At 44.4% G+C, this 14,635-nt stretch overlaps 1 protein-coding gene across 2 annotated transcripts in view; it reads left to right on the top strand.

Moving 5' to 3' along the window:
* Positions 1-14,635, top strand: part of GPC3 (glypican 3) — a 141,527-nt gene that overhangs the window by 7,590 nt on the left and 119,302 nt on the right. For both annotated transcript variants that reach the window (XM_086850026.1, XM_086850025.1), the window contains one exon: positions 1,354-1,515. In XM_086850026.1, coding sequence (XP_086706152.1) covers positions 1,354-1,515 — 162 coding nt within the window. The remainder of the gene's footprint in view (positions 1-1,353; positions 1,516-14,635) is intronic.

Genomic DNA, 14,635 nt, shown 5'->3' with positions numbered 1-14,635 from the left:
GGAACCTGAAAGGATGCGTAATCCTTCCAGAGCAAAGATGTAAATTACCAAAGTAGCTTTGATTGAGGAAAAAACCCTCTATAACCAGCAGGAAGGCAGAGTGAGGGCTGAGAAGTGTGAGGAGCCTTCATTCTGTCAGGGCTATTGGTCACTGGCCTGGGCACTGCTTCCTAATCCTGGCTCTTGGCAGAGCTGAGCCTAGCAGGGAACTGCTTTTGCTTTGGGCACGATGTAGTTTGGGTGGCAGATGCTGAAATGTGGGGTGCTGGCTGTTCTTTCACCCTGGATAGCCATTTTTAATGGAGCTGTTTTTGCTGTTTGAATTTCCAAGAGTAGCATCAGATTAGATGTGTTTTGCTTTGATATGAGCTTGTTGCTCTGCTTGTGTGTTTGGGGCCTCAGTTTGCTCTTAAGAATTGATGCAAGATGAGACTTTTTTTGCTGCTACTTCCAACTCTTCTGTTTCATCTTCTCTTGTCTGAGCCTAGAAAGATTTCTATTTTCTTCCCCAGATTTTATTTATTTTTAGCTAACAACACTTTTCTTAAAGTTGTCTGCTTTCTCCATGAATAAATGCTTTGGCAATGTCAAGAAAAGAAGTTTAGCATCACTGAGCAGCGCTGGAGATGCCAAAGAAAGTGGTGTCCCTCTGGCCTTTGTCCCCTGGCTTTTGTCCTGTCCTGGTGAATGAGCCAAGGTGCTGCTGAAGAGGCTCTTGCCTTGTGCAGTGCTCAGAGCATCCCTCAGGATCTGCCCCTCCATTGTACATTGGTTGTACAACTTAAAAGTCAGCGCTAAAAAGCCAAGTGAATCATTATAGTCGTGTCCTTCTGCTATTACTGTCGTTGCTGGGGATACAAAAGGGTAGAAATTGCAGGCAAATAGCACTGTTACATTCCAAATTACTTTTAAGTCTTTATGCAAATTACAAGCATATCCTCCTTGATGTACTACATACATTGCTCTGTTCACTGTCAATCCACAGCCTGGAATCCTGTCTCTGTTTTCCACCTCCTGCTGCATCTTTCCTGCCTCCATGTGACTCCTCAGTGCTGTGGGCAGGAGGGGACAGCAGGATGAGGCTCAGCATCGCTGTGCCCGGAGTGTGTGGGAGCTGAAGCAAGCTTCCACTGTGCTGGCAGGCAAGCCCAGCTCATGGGGGCCACTGCCCAGCAATCTGGGCTCTGCCTTACCCATCCTTTCCTTTGGCCAAGCTGCTTGCTCAGGACAAATTCCAGAAATGTCATCAATTTGCCCAAACGGTAACTGCGGCCATAGCCATGCTTGGAGTTGGTTTCCTCTCCTAATTCCATCTCCTAATGTGAATTGTCTACTTTTCCTGTGCCTCTCCAGGGACTGACCTGCAGGTGTGTATCCCAAAGGGCTCCACGTGCTGCTCGAGGAAGATGGAGGAGAAGTACCAGGCCACAGCCCGCCTGAACATGGAGCAGCTGCTGCAGTCTGCCAGCATGGAGCTGAAATTCCTCGTCATCCAGAACGCTGCTGTCTTCCAAGGTGAGTGCTGGGGGTGCTCCACTCACCTGCAGGAGGAGGAGGCATTTCTGCTCCTCTTCCTCAGCGCTGGGCAACTGGAAGTGCAAGGGGCTGGAAGCTTTCTGTTCACTTGTTTTCATATGTTTGTAGATATTATGTATGTGTTGGACACGAAATGATTCACATGGACGCAGCTCAAGGTGTGGTGAAAGAAGAAAAGTTTATTTGTTCTTTCAGTATTTATAGGTTTTTGACCATGACCAGGAATTGGATAGTCAGGTCTCCACCTTCCCAACCACACTGGTCGTGAGAGACGTCCATCATAAGGCAAATCTTTAATGGAATGTATAAACACCTGTGTTTATAGTTACTTTCCTGGAAAAGGGGCTAGAAATTGTGAGAACAATATCAAAAGGCCTGATTCTCAGGGTGACATATATGCTTGTTTATGATTAATAATAATAATAATATACCTGGATTGCTATCTGGTTGCTCTGCTTGTCCTAAATATTCCTGCAGCTGTAAGAATGAATGGAAATTTAAAGGCTAAACTTCTTGAAGCCCAAATAAAAAAATAAAAAACACAAAACAAAAATAAACAAAACAACCAGATAAAAAACCCAATCACCTCTCCAAGAATTAAATTCTCTGTGCAAGTACAGTCTTTTCTGACTCTGCCAGTCCCAAAATATGGGTTGCAGTGAGGTGATTTGGTTGTGACCTCAGTGTAATGCTTGGTAAGATCTGCCTCAGCTCAGTGTGTATTGTTATTGTTGTTGTTATCCATTGCAAAGTTGGATAACAAAGTTGGTTATTCTGTAGGAAAGGTGGCAGAGGCTGCTGGTTCCCAAATGTGGTCCCTGGTGCCCCGTGGGGTATTTGAGTTCTTGGTAACACAAAGCTCTGCTGTCTGGGGCAGCTCTCTTTCTAATCATAAAATGATGGTTTTGTTTGCTTGCTTGTTTTTTATTTGCAAAATGGATCTTTGAATATTTTTTACTGTGGATACACACTAGTTTTTGCCTCTTAAATCTGCAATCAGTTTTTTGGAGCCTTATGGTTAATGTGAGGTGATTTGATTGCTTATTTGTTGAGGGCTGTCCTACTGAGGTTCCATCATTCTGTATTAATGGTGTTTTTACCCCTATTTAAAAAAGAAGTCATGGGCAACCAAGCGGTTTTTTCTTCATTATGATATTTTTGCAGAATAAATGGTTTATTTTTGTTTATGCCTCACTAACAGCAAGACCTGAGACCTGCTGAAGCCCGTGAGATCAAGGCAGAGCTCTGTTCTGGGCCACAACTGACTGATGAAGTCTAATATGTTGTTTTTTTCAATGCAAGATCAAATGAACTGCTGAGGAGATAACAACACATTTTTCCCCCCCAGTAATTCTTAATGCAGTTGCCATTAAGTTCCAATTCTAATAACCAGAATGGAGTAAAACTAATGAGAGATTGCTTTCCTAGGCATAGGCAATGTGGACCAACTTCAGAAAGGGAGAATAACCTGGGTGGAATACAAAGTGTCTGTCACCCCCTTTCCCATTTGACAGAAACTGCAACATCAGTTTTTATTGTGTGTGGGAATGTCACCCTGTGGAACTGCAGCTTGTGTGCAGCAGTCGGGTGCTCTGGCTCTGAACTTTCTGCCACTTCTGGAGAGAGCTGAATCCCTTGCTTTGATTTTATTATTTCCCCCTGCCTCTCCCAACTTTTAAAAACTGTTCTTTCCACCCTGGCCCAGAGACTTGTGCAGGGGTTTTGAAGCTGAGGTTATTCTGAGAAGCCCTGGTATGTGGAATTGCCATTCTTAGTGGTGGGGAAGAAAAGCGCTTAATTGAACAGTTTCTGACCACTTCTGCTTACAAAAAAAGCTTGTGACTAAAAATCATTTGCAATCCCATTGCAGAGGAGGAATTTCTAGCTGGAACCATTGAGGAGCTCACTTTAATTATCTTGTATAAAGTGCTTTGGACTTGGAAGGACGATTCATTAGACTTGAACACCATTTACTTTTGTTATCTTTAAAATTAGTCTGGAAGTTTGTAGAAGAACACTTTGTAAAATAGGTTGATCTTTTAATTGCTGCTTTCTTGAGAGTGTTTTGATGGCTGCAAAGCCAGAGGCTGTTCCAGCTATAGAAACTGTGCAGGATGCCCCTGGCAGGGCTGTGCCTGGGGCTGGGCGCTCACCACTGGGGGGATGCTGGAATGGTCAGGGAGGAGGAGCCCATGACCACAGCTGGAGCTCTGGTGGCCCCTGAGCATCTCCTGCAGGTCCTGGGCACAGATTCCCTGTGGCTTTAGGAATTGGGGTAGCTGGAAGCAGTGCCAGCTCTGAGATGTGCTCTGGCAGGGAAGAGAGCTCTCAATGTGTCTTGCTTTGGGTCAGACCCCCAGTCTGGGGACCCAGTGCAGAGGATGGATAATTGCACCTCTCTCCAGAGAGGGGAAATGTGTTGGTATGGAAACACAGCTCAACCACTCATATTAAAAACACAAATGTGAAATCCTTCAGAGTTAATTTTAATTTTTTTACCCTGCTATCTAAAGGGACTGCTAGTCTGACAAGCAGAATCTCACCCAGATGTTATTATTTTGCACCAAATTTAATTTCTTCCTGCTGAAGCTAGAGAAGCATCTCTGCTGATAAAGATCAAGGGAAATTGTCTGGCATTTACAGGAAATCTCATCCAGGCCTATCTGTTACAATGTTCACTTAGCAAAGTTTATTAGATTATTAGTTTTAGACCCTTGGGCTTTTTCTTTATTGCAGTTAAGAAGGAAAAATCCCAACCAAAAAATCCTCCCTTCACTAAATTTAAATGGTACAATTAGCTCCTGGTCTTATCTTGCAGGCACTTTTTAAAATTATGAAGATGATTTAAGTAGTGATTTAATCTTTTGGAAACTTGCTGTGTTTGACAGTGTTAAAATGGATTGTGGTTGCCTCGACTGCAGTTATATCTTTCTCCATTTTTTTTTTTTTTGTGGGCAGTTTTTTCATTTTCCCTTGGTGTATCCAGGGCACCTCCTGGTTGGGGTTCTCAGCTCTGAAGCTGGGATGAACCCCATCACCTCAGCACTGCTCATGTGTCTGTTGTCATGTGGCATTTACTGCTAAATATTCTCATCCAAACTAAAGAGTAGTTAGTGCAACTCACCTGCTGGAAAGAATGGTTAGAACCTTACCTATGGTTTGCTTTCTCCCCTCTTTTTCTTTAGATCTTTGATTTTTACAGTGGGGGAATTTCTGGCCCTGCCACCATCTAGTCTTTTCCTATTGAAACAACAACGACAAAAAAATCCCTCAGTGAATTCTGCTGATTTCCTAAATATTAAATCTGAATAGCTCAACTTTGTGAACAGTAAACTTAAGCAGGAAGATACCAGTGTGGTTCTTCTTTCTCTCTCCTTCCCCTCACTAAAGAACTCTGTTCCCTGGGGTTGGCTTGTGTGCATGTTTATCAGCCTGATTCCTCCTGCTTCCCAAGCTTGGGAATTTGCTTTTGAATGGCCACTTGATTTTTGTGTCCTGTGTATTGACCATATTGCTCTGTGGATAACAGAAAATTAAAGCTTTAGCAACTGCAGCTTTCGTGGTATGGCCCTGCCAGTTCTCTGTTCAAGGGAAAAGTACTTTAAAAAGTGTAAAAATGGTGATTAAGCACAGAAGGACCTCTGAGAGAAGGGGAGCATCTGCACCCATTCTTTGTGTCAGTTTTCCTGGTAATCTCCCTGCTCCATCGAATGAGAAGAGCAGGAACAGGAGAGCTGACTGTGAGGGGCTGCTTCTGCACAGTGAGCTCCTGGGGAGAGCCACTTTCAGTGTTTTAAGTGATTGCTCAAATAAGTGAACAGCATGATCTCGTGCTGCCTCTCTGCAGCCTCTGCTGTTGGTGCCAGTCCCATCCTGGAGGGACTTTTCCTCGTGGAGCTGTTGGGCTGTGTCAGTGGCTCTGCTCTGTGATCTCCTGGCGGGGGTGTGAATCCTGAGATGCACACTTTGGCTGTGTCTGACCCTGAATCGAGCTGCCCAATGCTTGTGTGGGTGCAGAATTTGCTTCCACCCGCTTCCCAAATAGCTCCTGTGGGGCTGCACTGCTGCTGGAGCTTTGGGAGTGTGGTGGATGGTGGGAAGGTTGGGAGTGCAGTAACCCAAAATGGAAAATTGAGTGGGATGCTGCAGTCGAGGCCCCCTTGGTGAAGACCTGGAGGGGTAAGTGGGGACCTGGTCTGCTCCCTCAGAGGCAATGGAATCTTCCCTTCCACAGATGGCAGCTGGAAAATAACGAAAGCTGTACTGGGGGGAAACTTGCTGGGGCTACAGAGGTTTGAGGGGCTTTGGGGATATGTGTTTCACAGTGGTTTCTAGGCAGAGCATAATAAATCAACACTGACAAACCTGCCTGTACATGTTCATTCTCTTATTCATGGGAGAATCCTGTTCCTTGTCCCCTCTGGAGAGGATCCTTGTTGGTTCTGGCAGAGCAGGTGCTGTAGGGAGGGTGGGGATTCGTCTCCCCTTGTGTGCTGTGGTAGGATAAAGGCAGAGCTGTAGCTCTAAGTCCTACCAGGCAGCTCTGAAGGCTGTAAATCCTCCATTAGGCATAAATGCAGCCATTTTGGTTATTTATAGTTATTTACACTACCCATTCATATCTGTCAGGAATGAAGGCAGTTTTGACATTGCAAGCTTCTATCAGGTTATCTTTAATCAGTTTAGAGGCACCTAAGCCACAAATATATCAAATAGCCAATCCTAATCCTGGAGTCCTCTAAAGTATGACTGCATTATTTATTTTGTTATGATGAAAATGTCTGGGCTTTATTGGGTTTTCTTTGAAGAACTTGATTCTGCTTGAAGTCTAGAAGATAAAAGATTAGTGATTGTCTCTCCAAGTTTCTTATTCCAAATCCTTCAAGGCTTTTCATTTTTCACGAGCCTCTGCTACTACTTTAGAGTCGAGGTGAGGGAGCTGAGATGTCTTTTATTCTATTAAAGAGGTTTAAGTATATGAAAAATTTTATCTTTACTAATTATGCCTTGCACAGGTAAATCCAAGATAGACGTAGCAATTAGGTGAGATGGTGTGTGGTGGGAGCTTTTGCATGTTAATCACCATGATACGTCCATTGATATCAGCACTGGCCATCAGAGCTGGTTTCTTATCATTAGGAATAGTTTAATACTCTGGGGTCTTTAAGCCAATTAAGTTTTGATAATTCAGGAAGGTCTTTCAGGTGTTGGCAGTAGGAAGAGCCTTGGGTGGACTTTAGCACTGCATTATTCTGCAGATTGTGGCCCTCAGTGTGTGTGGGGAGGCAGGAGGGGATTTGGGGCAAGTGGGAGAAGTCTCAAGCCTGGAAATTTAATAACTATTTCTGAATGTGGAGGTGAGAAGTGCTGGGACTCAGGAGGTCCTGGAGTTGAACCAACCCTGCAGAGGGGAGATGTGACCAATGGGTTACAGCTGTGGTGTGTGCATGGGCTGGGCTGTCTAACCAGCGTGCAGGGCTGCACAGCTTTTCTAAACAGCAGGAAAGTGATTATGATTAACTGAATAAATGTATAAAATGATGCTCAGCAGGACATGAAAGTGTCCTGTGTGGGGTGGTCAGTTTAGTAGCTTCAGGTAAAAAGTGCATGTGAAAATGTCAACTTCTGCTTGTGGGCTTGTAAAATATTAAGCTGACATTTTAGAGGGGTCTCAAACAATGAATCCATTTCTTGGAAGAGACTATTAAAACTCTCGTTAGACTTTACAAGTAAATAAGGTCAAGAAACAGATCTCTGTATCATCTTATCATTCCTCTTCCCAATTAGTCCTCTGCTAACTGGAGTCTTGCTGCATCCTTCTGAGATGCACCTATCTCCACTGTGGCCCTTCTCTGCAAAAGCTTTTTAATTTGTTGTTGCTTTAATATTTTATTTTTTTTAATAACTTGAATTTAAAATAGGAATTGTCTCACTGGGTCAATTCAGGCTGGCTTTCTGCCTTTGGTGGGGCTTCCTGCCAGATGCTTTGGATGCACAAAGTTTGTAATGGAAAACTATGGTGATACATTTACCAGGTCGAAAACGATGTTCTAAACCAATGATTACGGGTAGGTGGAAATAATGTCTGCATAATGAGAGATCTCTGGTTGTCAGAATTGGTCTAGGGAGGTAATGTTTCCTTTCAAATAACCAGAACTTATTGTTCATAAATCACAGTTAATCTGTTTATTACACCAGCACATGAAGCTGGAAGTCTGGAGTGTGCCATAATGCTTAGCTTTAGGAGCAGAGCTGTAATAGCAGCAGCAATTTCAAATGATTTGAAATTGGGGGATCAGCAAAATGCGGGAGTTTGTGGAGGCTCTGGGCATTAAAAATGACTGCTGAGGATTGATGAGTTTCTTTAACAAATTGTAAAATCCATCATGCAGGAGTTAGGGCATGAAACTGCCCTCCTGAGCCACATAAACCATGGCTTTGGAAGAATTGCATGACAGTGCATGCTATCGGGAAGGGATATTTTGAAAGATGTTTGGTTTTGCTTTTGTTTCTTCCTCTCATTGCCTGAAGTTTCACTGCTAGCACAGCACTGGCATGCAGCTCACCGGGCCCTGGGGGTGCTGGATGGGTCTGCCCCCAGAGGAGCCTCTGATGATGCTGAGCCCGAGGTGTGGGGCTCCCTCTCTCCTGCCTCAGCCGTATCAGAGTGCTCCCATTTCCCACCCTTTCCCAAGCTCCTGCTGCATCTTGGACAGCCTTGCTCATGGTTGGAGAGCTTGGCATGTGTCTCTGGGGCGTCTCCTTGCAGGAGGGACCTCGTTGGCCTTTGCTGCTGTTTCCCTGCATCCCCCCTGAGCTCTGCACTACATCCCCACACCGATGGCCTCTCAGGCTCCCACCTGCATCTCCATTGCCTCTGTTGACTGCTGCAGGAAGATTGTGTTACGCCCTTTGCAGAGTTGGCAGCAGCCCTCTGGCACGTCCACAGAGGGGTAAAATGGTAGGAGATACCCCTGAGCCCCCAGTCCTTGTTTTTGGGGCCTTCATGGCTCGGGGGTGCAGCAGTGGGGAGCTGTGTGTGGCTGAGATCCCTCCCTGCATCCTGCCTCTGTTTCTGCCCTGCAATTAAGCACTGCTGACGTCCTTCCCCTCACTGGTGAAATGAGGCTTGGAGGTTAATAAGGGGCTTTTTGTAACTGCCTGTGTGCTGCTTCAGCAGTTTTTAAGCACTGCACTTGGTGTCTGGGCATGGGGGCCCCCAGTTCAGAGTGTGGGGAGGAACTCCAGGGTGCTTGTGCCTTCTTGCTGCTGTCCCCTGCCAGCTCTGCTGCTGCTCTGTGTGGGAGGAGATGGTGCTTTCCTGCTTCTGAGGGGTGAGGGAGGGACTGTGTGCACCCTGGGGCTGCTCCCTGCAGTTAATCCTGCAGCTCCAGAGGGAATGTAAACCTTTTGGATAGGGAGGTGTCTGGGCTGGGGGTCTGCAGGAGGATCACAGCCTTGCTGGGCTACCTGTGGCACTCCCTGCAGCTTCTCCAGGTCTGTGTGGTGGTGCTGCCTGTGTCCCACCTGCTCTGGACCACGCTGGCAGGACACGATGCTCTGCCTGCCTTCCCTGTCCCAGCCTGAGCCGAGAGCCAGCCGGGGAGCCAGGGCTCCCTGTTCCTTCCTGTCTCCTGCTTCCACAAGTGGGCCGTTTTCTGTAATTACCTTTTGAGCTCCAAGTTATCATCTTTTGATAGTTCAAGTACTAACATTCTTTAAATGCTTCCCAATGCTATAAAGCAGTCAAATGACATACCTTTAGCTTGCAGTAAGGTGATATAAATGTCATGTTACCCTTGAATGTGGTATTTATAGAACTGCTTGGTGCTGTTGAATATTTGTGTTTTATCCTTTGTAGTTCCAGTACAGAAATGGGTGCAGCAGCACCTTCCATCACTTGTCCTGAAAGGATATATAGAGGCATTCTCATCCTGCAGAGTGCTTAAAATGCAAACAAGAGCTAGTTTGCAGTATCTGGGGAGGAAAGGGGGAAGGAAGCCAGCACCCAGCAATAAAGACAGGGGCTGTCTCTGTAACGAAAACATTTTGCTAGATTGTCATCTGCTTCACTTTTAAAGCAGCAATAAGATATAGCGATAAAATGGCCAATGGTGCATTTCATCTGAGGAAAATGAACTCTTGCTGAACCAATTAAACTGTCAATACACTGTGGTTTCACGTTCCCCTGAGCAGACTGGGTCACCTCAGGTGTGTTACTCACTCTGACTTCACCACTGATGTGAAATCAATTTTAGCAATTTATAATCTTTCATTCTACTGTGAAAGTATATTAATCTGTGAAAAACACCACTCAGACAGTGAGGAGAGATGACAGCTCTCCTCACCAGTGTGTATGGCTGGCAGTGCTTCTTGGATTATCTGGTGCACAGAACCAGTGTAACTTTTGGGCACTCTGGAGGCATTGATAATCCAGTTTTCAAGCATGGGACTTTATCTTAAAGTCTTAAAAAAATCATAGCAGTGCCTTGGTCAAACTTTTCACTACTCATGTGAAATTGAGTAGTTTGAAATTGGCTTTATTCCCTCAGCCCCAAAAAGACAGAGCTCTCCACATTGCTTTTGGTATCAAAGAAGTGCTTGGGGCAGATTTGTGGTATAAATACTCACTAGAAAGTAAAGTAGTTTGGGTGGTGGAGAGATTCTGAGGAACGTGGGATCTTCTGTGTTTGTTTCTGTGGCAGCAGTACCTGAATGTTTGATTTTAGGTTTTTATCCTGTAGCTGTGAAGGGGATGCAGGCTGGACTGTGTCTGGTTAGGACAACCTGGAAGAACCCCTTCCATGCTGGGGATGCAGTGCCTGGTGCTGTGTCCACTTGCAGCCCTCAGAGTGCAGGTGTCATAGGAATCATGGAATCATTTAGGCTGGAAAAGATCTTAAAGTTCACTGAATCCAACCCTTAACTCAAGCCCACCACTAAACCTTGTTCCCAAGTGCCACATCCAGGTGGTTTTTGAACACTTCCAGGGAGAGTGTTAGATTGAACCTGTGATTTCTGTGGTGTGCACAATGACTGGGCTTATTTAGGTGTTTTTGATGGGTGCTGGATTGTGTCCTGTGTCCCACTCCTTGGTCAGAGAAGGACATCTGCGCTTGCATGTGGCAACCAGGGATGCACAGAAGATGAGTGAAAATTCTAATGTGTGAAAGTAAAGCCATTTCCATGAAGCATTGCATTTAGAAATCAATGCATCTTCTATGACAGATTAAATGTAGGAAGCATTGCATGTTTAATCTGCTACTATTAAAAAAAAAATCCCAAAAATTAATTGGAAAAAAATCATCTGAATGTGTACTTGGGAGAAAAAAAATCACAAACCTGTTGGTTAGCAAGTGAAGATGAAAAAAACTAACCCTCTCAGACAAGGCAAAACAAAGAGCAGTGTAGATCAATTGCAAATGAATTCTTTTGCTGATTAGCTCTTCCCAAATTTGTCATCTTCAAGTCAAAAAATCTATGGCTGAGTGCCATAAAGAAGCAATTTTGAAAGCAGTAGAGAAGAGTAAGGCTGCCTGTAGGATTACAGCTCACAGCTTTGGAATTTGCTCCTTTTGAAGGAAATTGGTGAGTAACAGATTGCACTAATGCAGTGTATTTGTATTGGTCAAATTCCTATTATGATCACAGTGAAAAATGATGTTCCTTTTTCTAGGGAAAGGAAATTAAATAGGCCTAGTAATCCATGTAAGGAGATTGGTTTACGTTAAAAGGAGGAAAGAATGTGAAGACTAATCAGATCAATGCATACTCTCTAATCTATCTCATTAAAAAAATAAAATCAAATTGCTACTGAATTTCCGAGGAATTATATTGAAATAACACACATGCTTTTACTGCCTTTTAATTATGAAATTATTTTAATCTGCTTGAGTCTGCCATGTAAGTGGGCTATCAACTGTTCTTAAATATTGGCTCATAAATTCAAAATAGTTCTATAAATGGAAGAAAATAGCATCCCAGGTCCTTCAGCTGAGAATGCCAGCCCAGATCATGACAGGGTCAGAGCTATCATTTGTACCAGGGAAATCTGCTGGCTGATTTAGGTGCACAACTTCCCTCTGGATGAGGCTTTTAAGGTTGTTATTTATGCTGTCGTTTGTCAGGGGAGCGCTTGGTCTCCAATGTCCGGCTGCATAGCCGTGATCCACCTTCTTATGAGACCTGTGGGAATGGTTATGTGCTTAGTGAGAGCTGGATGGAGGCCTCTGAGGTGGCTGAGAAGGATTTTCACGTGTGATGTAAGGCATTTCCCCCTCTCAGTGGGGCTGGGGTGAACAGCTGGTGGGTGGTTCTGCAGCTAAGCCTCCTCTCGTGCAGATAAGACATTAAAGAAAAAAATAAAACAAAGTGTTGTCTAAAGAGAAAAATGACAAGAAGAGTGCTGAATCTCTTGCACAGCGTTTCTGCTTCCAGCACACACTTCAGTCACGAGGAGTTGTCCTCTGTTAATGTGTCAGTGAGACACGCTGAAAACTTGGGCTGTTTTTTTGGCTGAGGAAATGCAGGAGGCCAGCAGTGGAGAGTGGTCTGCTGCTCAGCTGCTCGTGGAGGGCAGGCTGATGGTGGCTGGGGACCTCCTCTGTCGCTGCAGAAGAGCTGTGAGTGCTCCTTGGAGGGAGGGTGGCGTTTGCCCAGCCTGAATGATCATTCATTCCACGCAGGAGCAGCCGTGACACGGAGCCATGGATGTCCCAGTTCAAGCAGAGAGCTGGTTCTGGGGGAGATCAGGGACAGGGGTGGTTGCTCTTGCCTGCAGTCAGGCAGGAGGATGGTGTGGCTGCTTGGTGAGCTGTGTGCTGGACTTTACCCTCTGTAGGAATGAGGGACAGCAGGAGGAGGATGCCTCTGGGCTGGGGCTGTGCTGCTGGGGCATGTCCTGAACACTGGCAGCTCTGCAGGTGCCTGTAGGAACAGCCCAGCACCTCCTGGCTTGCTGTAGGGTCACATCTGCCCAGCTGTGCTGGGTTCCTCTGGCAGCTCCCAGGATGGAGCTGTCAGCTGGAGCAGAGGGGAAACCACACAGTGCAGGGAGCAGGGGGTCACACTCCTCCTGCAGCTGCTGTGGGGCTGCAGAGCTGCACTACCTGTGAGGAGAGTGCCTGCATTTAGAGGAGTAGCCTTGGAAAGGGGGAAAGATTGGCATTGAAAAGCACTGTGCTGATGGAGCCTTCATTGTCCTTGGAAATGAGCTTTGTGATTTCTGAAGAAAGACTAAAGGTGTGTTTCCATACTGAACAGCTCTTCTGTGCTGTTGAGAGGTAGCACTTGTATGTTGGAATTTGCTTTTTTTGGAGGTGATAAGCTACTTTTTCCCCTTTCTTGCTTTGTTCGTAGATTGTTTGTTTAGATAATGGCCTGGAAATTATATTAGTAACCTTGTACATCACATTTTGCTACCAGTGAGGAGTAAACAGTGCATTTGACATTTGAAGAAATGGTTCATTTTCTAAGGGATGTGATTCAGAATCTGCTTCTTAAACTAATGGACAGTATGATGCTATTTTTTACTAGGTTGCATAGATTTTTACCTTGAAGATGTTCTATAAAGTGCACTGCATTACTAGTGTTAAATAAAAGCAAATGCTTCGTATCAGATGAGAAGGCAGTGTTTGAATTGGAGAGAGGTTGAAGCCCATTTCTTTGTCTAGCTTGTGATGCTTCACTGTGACACAAGCATGAAAAATAATTAAGCTCACTAGTAAGTAAATATTTGGTCCTGAAATGCATCTTGAAGATACAGAGCTGGAAAAAATAACCTCTCCAGATGCATGTTGATCCTCCTGGATTTGTCTCACACCAAAAGCTAGATCACAAAATTGTGTCCAGAAAACTACATCAGAAGGACATAATTGAGGGTGAAAAGTTTATAAAGGTTATGAACAAACCAGGCAATCTCTGCAACCTCAATTTGGTTTCTTGTGCCTTGGAATACAGCCTTTAATTACAGCATCATGTGTTTTCACATGAGCTTCTTCCCTTGTGTAAGGGCACTGAATGAATGGCCCTTAATGAGTCGTTTTCTTTCTCTTTGTTGTTTGATGTCTCTTTCTGAATACTTTTAAATGACACCTAAAGATAGAATTCTTCAAAATTTTCAATTACATTTGAATACTTTCTTTTCATGCTGCTTCATAATGCTCCACACTGAGCAGAAGCACATTTCTTTCACAGACAGGAAAACCAGAATTCAGAAGACCCCAAGGAAGACCTTTTAAGTTTGAGTTCACTGCAGTGTAACAATAGATATTCAAGTTCTAGGTCTTGGGCTTGTGTTCAGCTTCTTTGGTTAAAGCTGGGTTTTGCACCAAACATCTTTTGTCCTCTGAAGCTGGCAAGGCAAAGATCTGGAGAGGCAGTGTCCAGCTTTGAGTCTTCCACTTGGTCTTCAAGTTAATAAAAAGAAGCATTAATACACCAGACCCTGTGCTCTTTTTAAAAGTGCACAAAAGGTTGTAAATAGAATAAGAGTCAATTTTTTTTTTTTATATCTCCCACCTCTCAAGGCAAAAATGATTTGGTTCTGGGTCTGTTCCTGCAGATACAGCAAAAATGCACCAAGCTCAACCACACCCCCAAATTGTGACCAAAAGGTTCATGTTTATACAGACTTTAACAAAATCCTGTCAAAAGCTGAGTTCTGTTTCAAAGTCTGGTAAGTGCTTTAGCTAATTAAAGAAAAGGTCAGCAGGATTTCTTACTGTAGGCAAAAAAGGAAATAGAAATCTTTCTTCTCTGCCTTTTTCTTAGAAGCAGTCGAACCATTTTGGCTGAAATTAAAATTTGCCTGAGGCAGACAAAAGGCACATGGAGTTGCAGACCAGATGGCTAGAGCTTGGCAAAATTATAGGTAAGTAGGAAGAGGGTCTAAAGATCAGAAGCATTAGGCAACTGTAATAAACAGGGCTACCAGCTCTTCCTGTAATCAGTTATGATATTTAATCTTAATGTCTCTTGTAGAAAGCTCTTACGCTGTTCTGAAGTGTGATCATTCATTCAGAGATTTGGAAGGGACTCAAATCTGTAGTTCAAGTGAGTTTGCCTGTGGAATGTGATAGGGTTTTTTATCCTCTGGATG

The sequence above is a fragment of the Cyanistes caeruleus genome, chromosome 14, assembly GCF_971803275.1.
Source record: "Cyanistes caeruleus chromosome 14, bCyaCae1.hap1.1, whole genome shotgun sequence".
NCBI lineage: Eukaryota > Metazoa > Chordata > Aves > Passeriformes > Paridae > Cyanistes > Cyanistes caeruleus.
This window is presented reverse-complemented; position numbering and strand designations above follow the sequence as displayed.